Source organism: Dasypus novemcinctus, chromosome 27 (assembly GCF_030445035.2).
Source record: "Dasypus novemcinctus isolate mDasNov1 chromosome 27, mDasNov1.1.hap2, whole genome shotgun sequence".
Classification (NCBI taxonomy): Eukaryota; Metazoa; Chordata; class Mammalia; order Cingulata; family Dasypodidae; genus Dasypus; species Dasypus novemcinctus.
The window spans coordinates 19,477,107-19,489,607 of NC_080699.1; the positions used below are offsets into that span (position 1 = coordinate 19,477,107).

Consider the following 12,501-nt stretch of genomic DNA (forward strand, 5'->3'; position numbering starts at 1 on the left):
CTGAGCCGTTCTCTTGCTGTGTGACCTGAGGCTGCTGGACTTCCTGCGCCTCCATTGCATCTGTAATGGTGACGATGCTTATCCCACTGGGTTGTAATAATCAACTCAGATGCCATGTGGGGCAAAGGCCTGGCACTTAGTAAACACTCTACGTTAGTTTCCTGCCGTTTCTCTAACCTCAGTGGAAATTTTCTTATTGGAAGAGAGCACAGACAACATAGCCTTTTTGAGCCTCGGCCAGGCTGCCCTGGGAAGCGGCCGTCCATTCTCCTTTGCCAGCCCGTTCTGGGGAGCTGCCTCTCCTTCAGTCCCCGTGGGGTGAGTGGTGATGTCTTGGTAAAGATGTCTCCGAGGGACATGCCTAGAGTAGCATCAAGTCAGCTAGGGTGGGAGCCAAGCTGCCTCCCCAGGCTGTCGTGCCCTGCCGCTAGAGGAACAGCCACTGAGCTTATTCCCCAGAGCCCCAAGTGCCTACAGTGGGGCCCAGGAGGGCAAAGAGAGGTGGCCACATGTTTGCACCCATGTGCTTGCCGATGGTTTGGGACAGGGCAGGGTCGGAGGCCAATGAGCTGCTTGGCTGTACCGTACTCTGCCTTCAAATGGGCAGAGGCCCCTTGAGGGCTGGGCATGCGCAGAGGAAAGGGGGCAGATCCAGAGGCTGCGGGGAGAAGGCGAGGGAGGGCTGGGAGGTCCCGAGGTGCTGGGGAGAGACCCTGCTGTCTGCTTCCCAGCCCCGGAGGAAAGCTGGTGGGTGAGCAGCCTCCCCGTGCTCTACCCTCCCCCTCCCTCCCTCGCCCCCACGCAGCAAGGAGCCTGGCCTCCTGCGTGGCGCTCCACGGCCTGCACACTCATCCGACAGCAGAATGGGGTGTGGCCAGGAGAACCCCGGTGTGGACTGCAGCCCCTCCCCCGGGCCCCACCCTCACACCCCCCCCATTGCCTGACCACCATCCTTCACTCCCCTGCAGCAGCTGCTGCCCCTTCTCCCCCCAGTCCCCTCTCTGGCCTCTCACACACTTCCAGGTCCCAGGACGGACGCCAGCGTGGGGACACGGGAGGAAGTCCCAAGCACGGCTGTGCTCACGAGCCGCTTCCTGTGGATGGGGGGCTGTCACCCAGCTGGGGTTAGGAGGCTCTCCAGCCCCCTCCAGGCCAGGGGTTTGGCCCCAGCTGTTCTTGCTCCACCCCCTTTCCCGGGGTGCCCCTGGCCCTCTGCCCTGGTGCCATCTTATGTGCCCTAGCAGACCTGGGGTGGGAGGGGTGGGGAGCTGTTCCCCCCAGGCACCCCCGTCCCCCTCTCCCTATGGACCCACAAAGTCAGGGGGCTCTTCTGGCTCCAAAAGTGGCCCACTTTCTCCCACCAGCTTCCTGCTCCACCTAGACCCTCCAGAGCTGGGTGGGGCTGACCCAGCGGCACCTGGTTGCCAAGAGAGGTGCCCCAGGCACATATGTGCCCAGACTCTGGCCCTCTCGCTACGGACACCCCATGAAACCCTGTGCCCCTGCTCCACCCCCACCCCCACTCCCTTGCTTGCTGGAGGCTGTTCACATGTGCCCCGAGGGCTGCAACCTACAGGCCGCCCCATTTTCTTTCTCTCTCTTTAACCTCCTGACTGCACCAGCCTCCTCCAGCTTCACTCAGGGCCGGTCAGAACCCTGGGATGGGATGGCTTGTGTGAGATGTGGATTCACACGCCACCTGGCCGGACTGCCCTCCCTGTGGGAGAGGCTTTTCTTCTCAAGTGGGAACAGGAGTTCGGGCCCTGCAGGCGTTCCAGGAGAACACGGGGTGCTGTGGGCAAGCCCCAAGTGGCCCCCACATAGATGTTAAGGCACAGGTGCTGCCTGGGTCCTGGGGGGAGCACAGCGCAGGGCCAGCAGGTAAAGGAAGCCATGCCATCCCCAGGGACAGGGCTGGTTCCGGAGGGGATCCCAGGTAGGCCGGCTGGTCCTCAGTGTTCCTACTGCAAGCACCTGGCTGCACCTGCAGGCACCTGGCTGCACCTGCTCTGAGGCCACCTGGGAAGTGGGACCTCTGGGTGCTCCTTTCTGCATCTTCCGCCCTGGCTGCCCGAGTTCTCCAGACTGCCGGTCTCACCCTCACCCGCTGACCACCACCTGAAGCCACCTCGCCTCATCTGGGTAAGTGGTGCCCCTGGAACTGGGCAGCTGGTTGTGTGCCCCCCACCCACCCACCCAAGGCAGCAGTCTCCACCCCTAGCCAGGCCCCTATCCATGGGGCAAGTGGGGGCTTTTACTGTTACTGCTGTGCCATTATTTGATTAATGTCCCATTTGTGGGCTCCCCGAAGGCTCCCTGAAAGCAGTGTCCACCAAAGGATGGTGTCCACCTTTCCACTGATTTATTCCCAACCCCTTTCCCAGGGCCTGGAGCACAACAGTTGCTCAATAAATATTTTCTGAGTAAGACAATGGCGGGGCGGACGGATGGATGGAATGACCGTTTCTCAGCGGGCTGGACAACTCACCTTTGCCATTCCCAAAACGTCCCCCCCCAAGGCCACCGGGCACTGCGGCACCCACCTGGGGAGAAATAAGGGCTGGCAACCTGGGCGACGTGCGGCCCCTTTGTAACTACGGGACGGGACGCGGCTTCTCATCTGAATGAAGGGGGAGCATCCCCCACCCCCAGGGCTGCTGTGAGGACGATGTGAGGTGACATCTGCAAAGTGCCGGGCTCTGCCCACCGGAAGGCCCCTCGGGAAGCTGAGATTCCTCGCTGGGCTCTAGGGGAGGGGTGGAGCCGGGTGGGGAGGGGTGCATGCCGCTGTCTCCATCTGCTGTAAGACAAATGAACGCTCCTTTCATTAAAAGACCTTCTGAGAAAGACAGGCACAGGGACAGAAGCCCCAGGGAAGGCAGAGGGGAGAGAAACCCCAGGGCCCGCGCCAGCCCTCCGCCTTCCTTTCCGCCCTCGCTGTCGAGAGCGCCAGGGCTGGGCCACCCCTTCCCCCTCAGTGTTCCCGGGTCCCACTCCTGTTCCTTTTGCCCCTGCAGTACGGAGGGGGGAGGGGGTGGAGCCCTCCCCCTGCCCACTCCAGCTGTCAATCCCTGTCTGGCAGAAAGACGTGAAGCTTCGTGACAGCTGTGGGCAACTTTCCTCAGCCCCGCCTCCCGCCCCTGCCCTGCCCTCTTCCCCTCTTCTCCTTGTCACTGTTCTCGCTCCAGAATCCAGATTGCGCTGGCCTTGCTCCCCCTTCCCTCCCTCCTCTTTCCCTCCCTCCTTCTCCCCTCCCTCCCTCCTTCCTTTTGTCCTCCCTCCCTCCCTCTGGTCCTTCCTCTTTCTCTCCCTCCCTTTGTCACCTCTGCTGGAGTCCCACAGCTGATCAACCTGTGTGACCTCAGAAGATTTCTAACCATGAGGCTGAACTTTCTCGCTTGCCTCCAGGTCGAGTGCTTCCATCAGTGGTGTGTTCAGCAGCCGCGAAGTCCCGGGCTTTTGCTGAGATGTCCCTGGGCTTTCTAGTCCCCTTGGGGGTCTGACACCTTCCCTGGGAGCTGGCCATTGCGTTATGGCCAGGTGTTTTGCCCACCTTCCGGAACCAGGGTGCTCTGCCTCTCCCAGGGCTTAGCGCTACAGTCAAGTTCAGGGAGGAGATCAAAGTCCATAATTAAGTGTTCAGGGCAAGTTAAGTGTTCCAAACTTTGGTGCTAAAAATATTGTATTTAGTATGCAAATTATGCCCTGACAGCTCCCCAGCCGTGGGAGCCCGCACCTTGTTTATCATCACCGCCGCTATTCTCAAGGTGGCAGGAACATTCCTCCTTCGCCAGGTTGATTTCTATTTCATTTTTTTAAAAGCCAGATTTCAGTTGCCAGGAGGGAGAACTGTCCAGGCCCCATCACTCGGGACCAGCCCTGCTTCCCGCTTGCCCCAGGGGAAGGCAATTCTGACCTGGCCAGGGAGAGCCAGACAGGCAAAGCCAGCGCCTCGAAGGCACCTTTCCCAAGGAGCCCCCGTGGGTGAGCAGGGCACAGGCTGGGTCCTCCTGAGGAGCCGGGGGCCTGCGGGGAGGAGGTGGGAAAGTGGGACGGACCAGCTGCTCAGCTGCCGAGGAGTCCTGGGCGTGCCAGGGGACCCCCACTGGAGACGTGCCCCCCTCTCATCCCGGTTGGCAATTGGGGGCCAGGGCCATGCGGCCACCTGGGTTGGAAGTAACTCTTGAGGCTGGGAGTGCTCATGCTGCGTGAGACCAGAGGATGGGAAAAGAGGGGAGGTGTCAGCAGGAAGTGCCCTGCGTCCCCACGCCCACCTCTACTTGCTCCTGCCTGGGGCAGCTTCTCTCCTCCTTTTCCCCACCGTTGGGTCCACCCTGACGGCCACGCACGATGCCACCTTCAAAAGGCCTCGCACACTCTGTTCCCTGGCACGGACACCTGCTGGAGATGCAGGCGTGCTGAGTCCTGCCACCCAAGGGTGTCAAATGCGACTCTTGTCAAAGTTTTATTAGGTGTGGTGCATGTATAGTGACGTTACAGAGTCTGGGGCCCGGGGGGCTCCCCCGAAGCTGCAACTTCCCGTCCTCCCTCAAGGCAGGGCCAGGCCAAATGGTGCTCAGCAGCTTCTCAGCTCGGGCTCCTCTAAGGCAGAGGCAGTGGAGGGAAGGAGAAAGGGAGGGAGAAGAGGCAAAGAGGCAGAGGAAAGGAACGTGGCTACAGGGCAGGGGGGCTGCGGTCCCCAGACATGATTCCCAGGCCCCGCTTCCCTGCCTGCCCCAGGTGGCCCCAGGTAGGTCCTTCAGGGGCAGCAGAGCAGGCTCGGGGGCAGGCAGAGTTCCTCTCCCCAGGGACCCTCTTCGGGCCCTGCTACATCAGGGTCCCTCCCTTCCCAGAGTGCAGAGGCCACGCGGGGAGCTGTCGCGGGTGGGAGATGAGGATCCACTGCTCTGGAAAGCAGCGGCTCACGTCAGGGCGGGGAGGGGCTGAGCTGTTTGGCTTGGCCACTCTGGGGTCCATTCTGCTGGCTGGTATGTACAGGGGTCTCCCAGGGCTAAAGCGGCCTGGGGCCTTGGCGAGAGCTCTCGCTTCCCACGAGTGGGCCTGCCGGGATGTGAATCGCCCGTCTCTCCCCGCTGCCTGCTCCACCAGAAGAAGACCCAGCCGAGCCCAACAGGCAGAGAGCGCTCGGCCTCTGAGCCCCGAGCTGGCCCGGCCGCCCCAGAACCCCAGAGAAGGTCAGGGAAGGAGGCCGCATCTTTGGTGCCGAGGAGAGGGGGCCTGGGCGGGGTGAGGGCCCCTGCGCCAAGGGGTCCAGCCCGAGGGCTGGCACCGTGCCGGGCTCTCCGGCACTGCCCCGGCGGGGCGAGGGTACGCGGGCAGTGAGGGGCACGGAGCCAAGCTAACGCTGCAGAGCCCGCCGGGGCCCAAGAGAAGGCGGCGTCCGGTGCGCCGGGCTCCCGGGGCTGGGGGCCGGGCCAGCCCGGGCAGGGGGCTGGGCGGCGGGCTCAGCAGTGTAGGATCTTCAGGAAGGCCTTGCGGAACTCGATGTTGAAGGTGGTGTAGATGACGGGGTTGACGGCGCTGTTGACGTAGCCCAGCCACGTGAAGGCGCTGTACAGCACGGGCGGGATGTTGCAGTCACAGTGTATGTTGAGGATGTGCGTGATGAAGAAGGGCAGCCAGCAGATGATGAACACGCCTGGGGGAGAGGGCGGCGGTTAGCGCCCTGGGCGAGGCCGGGCTGGGGTGCCTGGGGCCTGCCCCGAGCATGGAGGCTGCGGCCGCAGCAGAAGGAACACAGCCGGGGGAGCCCGGGTCTTGGATTCTAGACCTGCCTCCTGTGTGCGGCGGCCAGGTCACTCCATCCCCCTGAGCCCCGTGCCCCTCGTCTGTCAGACGGACATAAGGATACCGCCCTCAAAGCGAAGAACGGATGTTTCCAGAACAAGCCCAGTTAACCTAGGGACGCCAGTCAGCCAGTAGAAAGGGAAACACCTGGTCTAGTTTCCCATCGTCTTAGAGAACAATCCCTCCTTAGAAGCTGGAAGTGGGGCGAGTTTGTTCACTGCCGGGCAGGAAGGCCCAGTTCAGGCCGGCCGCCACCAGGAGAAAAGAGAGCGCTGATGGCCGTCTCCATCCGGTCACCTTCCAGCACCTGCTGCCTGTCTGAGCCAGGTGTGCCTTTCCCAGGGAGCCTTCTACCTGGAGGGGCATTCTGCCTGCAGGCATGGGGCGCACACCACACCCCTCAGGCCCTCGAGGGGTCCCCGGGGCAGAGTGGCATGCTGGGAAGAAAGGCCTGCAGAGCTGAGCCCCGTAAGGGCTGGCCCGCGCCCTGCCCCACGCTCGTCTCTATTCCGTAGAATGGGGAGTAGCAGCTGCTCCACTTCTGTCACAGGATGGCCGGGGGGCCAAAAGCAAGTGCCAATTGACATGGCTTCTTAAACTGCCCTGCGCGCTACCCCAAAGGCCTCATCAGTGCTCCAACTGCCACGTCAGCCTGCCCCTGGATCTGGGGACTTTCTTGTATGGTTTTCTAGGGGATCTTTACTTAACAGTCTTGCCCAGCTGACAGCACCACACCATAATTAGATCAGGGGCCACCCACCGCCCCGTGCCCTCTTTCACGGTCACAGCTATGGTCCCACAGGGACTTACTTGGTTGAGTACAAGTGAACTGAATTTCTCAGCCATGTTAACAAAATAACAATTAGTATGTGTACCGCTTTCCATTTTATGAAGTCCTTTCACCAAATGGATGCCATTTCACCACAACAACCCTAAGAAGCAACCCACCCTCTGACAAGAGACTAGAGACAGAAAGTGACTTGTCCAAGATCATGAGCTGGGAATGTCACGGTAGACTGGCCAAGTTCACAGACTCTGGAGTCAGACTGCCTGGGTTCAAACCATGGGTCCTCCTTAGTCAAGTTGTGTAACCTCCGGACACCTGTTTCCCCATCTGTAAACCAGCACAGACTCCACCCCTAGGGCTGCCTGGCTGTACTCCAAGGCCTTGGCCTGGACCCAAGTAAGCGCCAGCCCACGACTGCTCAGCCACGGCTAGGAAGCCCACGGCAGTGACGGGACCTGCGGCGAAGGACCCGTTCCCCTGCCCGGGCTGGGCAGCACAGGGCTGCCGCCAGCAGCCAGGCCAACTCACCCAGCACGATGGCGAGCATCTGAGTGGCTTTCTTCTCCTTCTGCTGGGAGAGCTTCCTGCGGCTTATGGTCTTGAGAGAGGTCCGAGTTTTGCCATTGGGCATGGTCTGGATCTCAAAGAACTTGGCAATCCTGGAGTGGTCTTTGGCATGCCCATTCTTCTCTGGTTTGGCGGGGCTGTCGGGAGTGGTGTGGAGGCCATGGTGAGAAGCGTCAGGGAGGGTCAGCTGGTGGTGGCTGGGTGGGATGGGGCTGTACCGGGTCCTCTCGGGTGGGCTGGTGCTGGAGAGCATCTCCATCTCCAGCTCCTGGGCTCGGCGGGCAGCCTCCTGCACCAGAGCCAGAGAACTCTGGGTAGAGCCGGGCAAGTTCTCAGGCATCAGACGCCCAGCTTCATCCAGCTCTCCCAGATCCTCCCGCTCCCACTCTGGAGAGTCCTACAAACAGCACAGGGTCACATTCCCGTAGCGCCACGGAGGATGATCCCTAGGAGATGAACTATTGGGGCACAGAACCCAGGACCCACATCGGCCCTTGTCTACGGGGTCAGCTCTGGCCTTCTTCTCAGAGCAACCCTTATTTGGCCTCAGTGACCCCCACAAATATTCTGGGAAGGGAGAAGTAGGGCTTAGTTCCAAGGCACTTCTCTTTCATTAACTGAGCAAACACTTATTGAGTGCTAAGTGCCAGGCGTCAAGCTGGCTGCTGCAGACAAACAACTGGATGACGTTCAGTCGCTGCCTCCAAGAGCTCCTGCTCTCACTCTGCATAGAGAGCACCCCTGTTCCTCCTGCCAGGCCGAATGCAGGGGACCTGTGCTCCTGCATCAAGGGCTGCCAGGCTGCCTGAGGCACCAGCACCCGCACTTGGGCTCCATATTCTCCCCACCTAGATGGAGCCAAGTGCCAAAGGGCTGACACCTGGGCCTCCACATTTTCCCTGCTGGGCTCACCTGGGGGCCCTGGATGAACCTGCCCCTAGTCTTCTAAGTTCTTCCTTATGCACCCCTGTTCTGAGGCCTCGGGCTGCTCCCTCTGCAGGTGTCTTGGCATCTGCCTTCTAACCTACTCTTTGGAGTCCTTGCAGCCCAGAAGAATGGCGGAGACCCTGCTCCTCGAGGACACCTGACCTGCACTCTGTGTGTGGCCGCAGCCCGTGGGGAGGATGGGACAACTGCCACCCCTGCTTGGACGCTGGGGCTCCTATCACTGGGCGAGCCCGGGGTCTGCTGTGGTGCTATACCTCTAGGCTCTCCTTCTCTGCATCTCCCCCCAAGCCCTGCAGCTAGCTCTGCTCCCTCCACCCCGAGCTCCCAACCTCCAGCCCCAGAGCCTCGCTGTCTGGAAGCCAAAAGAACACGGGCATGGATTCTGGGGCCATATAAGTCTGGGTTCAAATATGCACTCTCCCACTAACTGTGCAGCCTGGGGGGAGTCACCTAACCTCTCTGTGCCTCTGTTTCCTCTTTTGTAAAATGAAGATCCTCTAGATCAATAAGACATACCTCTCAGGGTTGTTGTGAGGATTTGGTAAAAATAACAGAACATGGTAGGTGTTCAATAAATGGGAACAGCCATTATTTTTTAAAAATGTATTATTATGGCCAGTCCTTTCTCCCAACCCATTTCTTGGGCTAGGGGCACATTGCTGTGCCTTTCAGCATCAAGCCATCTCGCTCTGTGCCGGCTTGTCAAGTATGCGTGGTGAGTAGGCCCTCAGCAGAGGCCAGTTGAGGGCCTTGGGAGGCTCGTCTCCCTCTGAACGGATGCCGAGGTGGCTGGGAAGCACAGTGGGTGGCTCTCTCTAGGGACAGAAAGACGTGGCTCTGGGTCCTCGCCCTGGCACTTACCACTCTCCGCCTGTTCACTGGGAAACTCCCATTAGACTTCATGAGTACGGTGCAGAGTTTCATGTCTTCCGGGTGAGTGTAGCTGCCCTGTGGAGTGAGCCAGCACAAGGGTCATGAAGGCGGCGAGGGCCCAGGCAGCAGAGGGAAACCCAAGGCGGGCCAGTCCGTGGAGAGCTCACACTGGGCACGGGGGCTCAAAGAAGGTCAGAGAAGGACAGGGCAGGGAGGGGAGGTGGCTACTGTGCTGAGAAGTGGGGGGCAGGTCGAGGGACCGAGGGCCCTGACTTCCGTGGAGCACCTGCTACAGGGCATCCTTTCTCACGTTGAATCCTCAGAAACACCCAGTGAGGTCAGTATGCTGATTCCCAATTAACAGGTGAGGAAACCGAGGCTCTGAGAGGTTAAGCAGCTTTCCCAAGGTCACACAGGGGGAAAAAGTGGCTGTGCCAGGATTTGAACCCGATGCCTCTAACCCAAAGCTCTTGTTCCTTCCACACCCACACTGTGTTCCCCAGCGAGGGCTCAGGAGCGGGGAGAATTCACCAGACAAAGAAGAGGAGGTGAGAGGAGAGGTCTGAGAGGTGAAAGAGGGGCAGCGTGGAGAACCAGGCAAGAGGAGGTGAGAAAGGAGGCGTGCATGGAGGGGAGGTCAGAGAGGGTCAGAGGCACAGGAAGTGGGATGGGGGGGTCAGAGGTAGAGAAAGGGAGACCGAGGCCGGGCTGGGGAGAGGGAAGGCTGAGGAAAGAGGAGGGGAGGTCCACGGTGGCCCTAGGAGCTGCTGCATTTAGACATGGTCCCGAGATCTCCAAGCCAAGTCTTCTCCCAGCTGGACCCACTACGCACTCCACCTGCCACCCCTTGGAGTTCAAGGTCGGGCCACTGGGCTCCTGCCCTCCTCCAGCTCCCCCTGGACCTCGGCCTGCTGCAGTGTCCCAGGCCCCACGGAGCACGGGGCCAGCCCCCTTGGTGAGGGGGTGGTGGGGACCCTTGGAGGAAGGGGGGGGTCTCTGGACCTTGAGCGGGCCCCTCAGGTTGGCCCTGAAAGCTCGGCTGCTGCGCTTGGTGTTGACCCGCTTGCGCCGCTTGCGGAGGACGATGTAGATCTTGATGTAGACCAGCAGGGTGATGATGAAGGGCACGTAGAAGGAGACGATGGAGGAGTAGACCACGAAGATGGGGTTGTCGATGACGCACTCTTTCTGGTCTGCGGGGAGGAGAGCCCAGGGCAGGGCGTGAGCAGGTCCTGGGGCCCCAGTGCCCGCCGGGCACATGCACCTCCTTCACAGCAAGGAGAAGCCAGCTCACAGGGAATAAGACTAAGTGTCCAAAGGGGCCTGGACGTGGCAGAGGTACACAAGTGTGCAGAATATACATCAGAGTGTCCAAAACACGACCGCGCGCAAAAAACTAAGCTGTGGTTGACCAGTGCCAGGTTTTGCCATAAGCAGTTCCCTTGGTCATCAGTCTTGTCATTTGTGAGCACAGAGGCAGAGCCAGGAAAAAATGATGGAAGAAAGTTTAAAATTAAAAAGAGTCAACCGTTATTTCAGCCTTTCCCGTATTTGGGGGGAATACCTGCCACCTTTTAATTGGAGGGATGAAATAACTCAGTCCTGGTTGTTTAACTCACCCGGGGTCAAAGGCATCTGCTTTGAGAACCACTAATTTAGCTAAATTTCACGCTCCCTCCCAGTTCCAGCGGAAGCCTGTGCTCTAGCTCGGGCCTGCCCAGATTAATCCAAGTCCATTGAGCCCTCTTCCCACTTCTTGGAATTGCCGCGACACTTAGATTCTGTACCACACATTTTCAAGCCTTCGGGGTTTCCAGTCTTGGTATGGTGTCTAGCAGGTGCGGCTGCACTGTCTTCCTAAAGCTCCACACCGGCAGCTCCCTGTGTCCCTGGCCCCTCTGTCTACGACACTCCTGACATCCAGCCTCGCACAAGACCGAGCGCGGGGCAGGCTCACCTCCTACTCGTTACTACCACCCTGGGGTCTGCAACCTCATTACAAAAAATTCCATTGTCGGGCGCCTGGCAGGCCGGCAGCAGCCCCCCGACGTGTACACACGCACAGGGCTCGCTTGGCCGACCGGTGTGCTTCAGCTGCATAAACACAGTTGAGAATACCCAGGCATCCTCTGCGTCATTGTCCCACTCCTCAGCCAACTGTCCAACTCCACAGTGCCCCAGGCCACCGGGTCCTCTCTGGCCCGACCTGGAAAAACTGTGGGTTGGGCTTGGCCCACGAGCCCCAGCCTGGTCTCGGTTCCTGGGAGACGAATGGGGTCCCATTTGCCCCCACCCATACCTGCACCGGGAACTCAGCTCCCTGGGGGTCTGCAGTAGCAGCGACCCGGGAGCAGCCAAATCCCCGGACAGACGGAGGCAGGACTCACCTTTGCCGTTGAGTCCGAAGAGCAGCGGACAGGAGATGGTGAAGGACAGGACCCAGACGATGGCGATCATGACGGTGACTCGGCGCTTGGAGCTGTAGCGTGTGTTGTAGAGCATGGGCATGGCCACGGCTGTGTACCTGTAAGGGGGGGGAGTGGGGTGCAGAGGGGACCCTGAGACGGGGTTTGGGCCCAGGGTCCCCTCACTCCACAACATGCATATAGCAGACAACCCCCCACTCCTTGGGGCTGGACAGCTGGTCTACCTCTGGGAGCCTCCTGTCCCCAAACTCAGACAGGGAGGGCAAGTGGTGATGCCCACTCAAGTTCTTAATGACTCACCCGCTATGGTTTACTCCTGCATCATCCCAATCGCTCTAGGGTTCTGAGAACTTCCACAACCTCTACCCAAGGTCACATACTAGGAAGTGACAGAGCTAGGGTTTCGGTTGAAGGTCATCCATAGATGAGAGTCTGCACTCTCCAGGCACATACACACACACGCACACACGAACACATGAAGTCACACAAACACCATCACATGCATAGCGTCACAGACCAAACCTGACCCTGTCAGAGTGGGGGACAGACAGAAAGGTGAATGACCAGGGTCACCTCTCCCACCCTGGCTGCCGCTCACCTGTCGATGCTGATGGCACACAGGTTGAGGATGCTCGCTGTGCACATCATGACATCCAGAGTGACAAAGATGTCACAGTGAATCCTGCTGAACTTCCACTCGCCCACCACCTGGGGACAAAGCAGCATAATGGGTGGAATGCGGGGTGGGGGGAGGTGTGGAGGCAGAATTAGCCTTGGCCCGGTAGCTTGGTCCTGGGGCAGAAGAGGGACCACAATGGGGCGTCAGGCCCATGGGTGTCTGAGGCCCTGGCCCCTCTACTCCCAGATGTGAGTTGACTTTGTGCCAGACTGTGCTAGAAGAAAGACAACTGGGAGCAGACATGGCTCAACTGAGAGAGTTGACCCTCCTATCATGTGGAGTGCGCAGGGTTCTATCCCCAAGGCATCCTGACTTGTGTGGTGAGCTGGCCCGTGCGCAGTGCTGCCACACGCAAGGAGTGCCGTGCGGAGGTGTCCCCCCGAGTAGGGGTGCCCCATGTGCAAAGAGTGCGC

General features: G+C 60.0%; 1 protein-coding gene across 3 annotated transcripts in view; it reads right to left on the reverse strand.

Annotated features, from left to right (window-relative positions):
- Positions 1–4,452: 4,452 nt before the first annotated feature.
- The window catches only part of DRD2 (dopamine receptor D2), a 63,886-nt gene continuing 55,837 nt past the window's right edge, over positions 4,453–12,501 (reverse strand). Inside the window, exons 3-8 of one of the 3 annotated variants that reach the window (XM_058289050.1) lie at positions 12,008–12,117; positions 11,371–11,507; positions 9,986–10,176; positions 8,972–9,058; positions 7,124–7,451; positions 4,453–5,659 (exon numbers count right to left, since the gene is read on the reverse strand). In XM_058289050.1, coding sequence (XP_058145033.1) covers positions 5,466–5,659; positions 7,124–7,451; positions 8,972–9,058; positions 9,986–10,176; positions 11,371–11,507; positions 12,008–12,117 — 1,047 coding nt within the window. In that variant the 3' untranslated portion in view covers positions 4,453–5,465. Of the gene's footprint in view, positions 5,660–7,123; positions 7,560–8,971; positions 9,059–9,985; positions 10,177–11,370; positions 11,508–12,007; positions 12,118–12,501 lie in introns of all 3 variants that reach the window. The other 2 variants (XM_058289049.1, XM_058289051.1) reach the window with 2 other exon arrangements.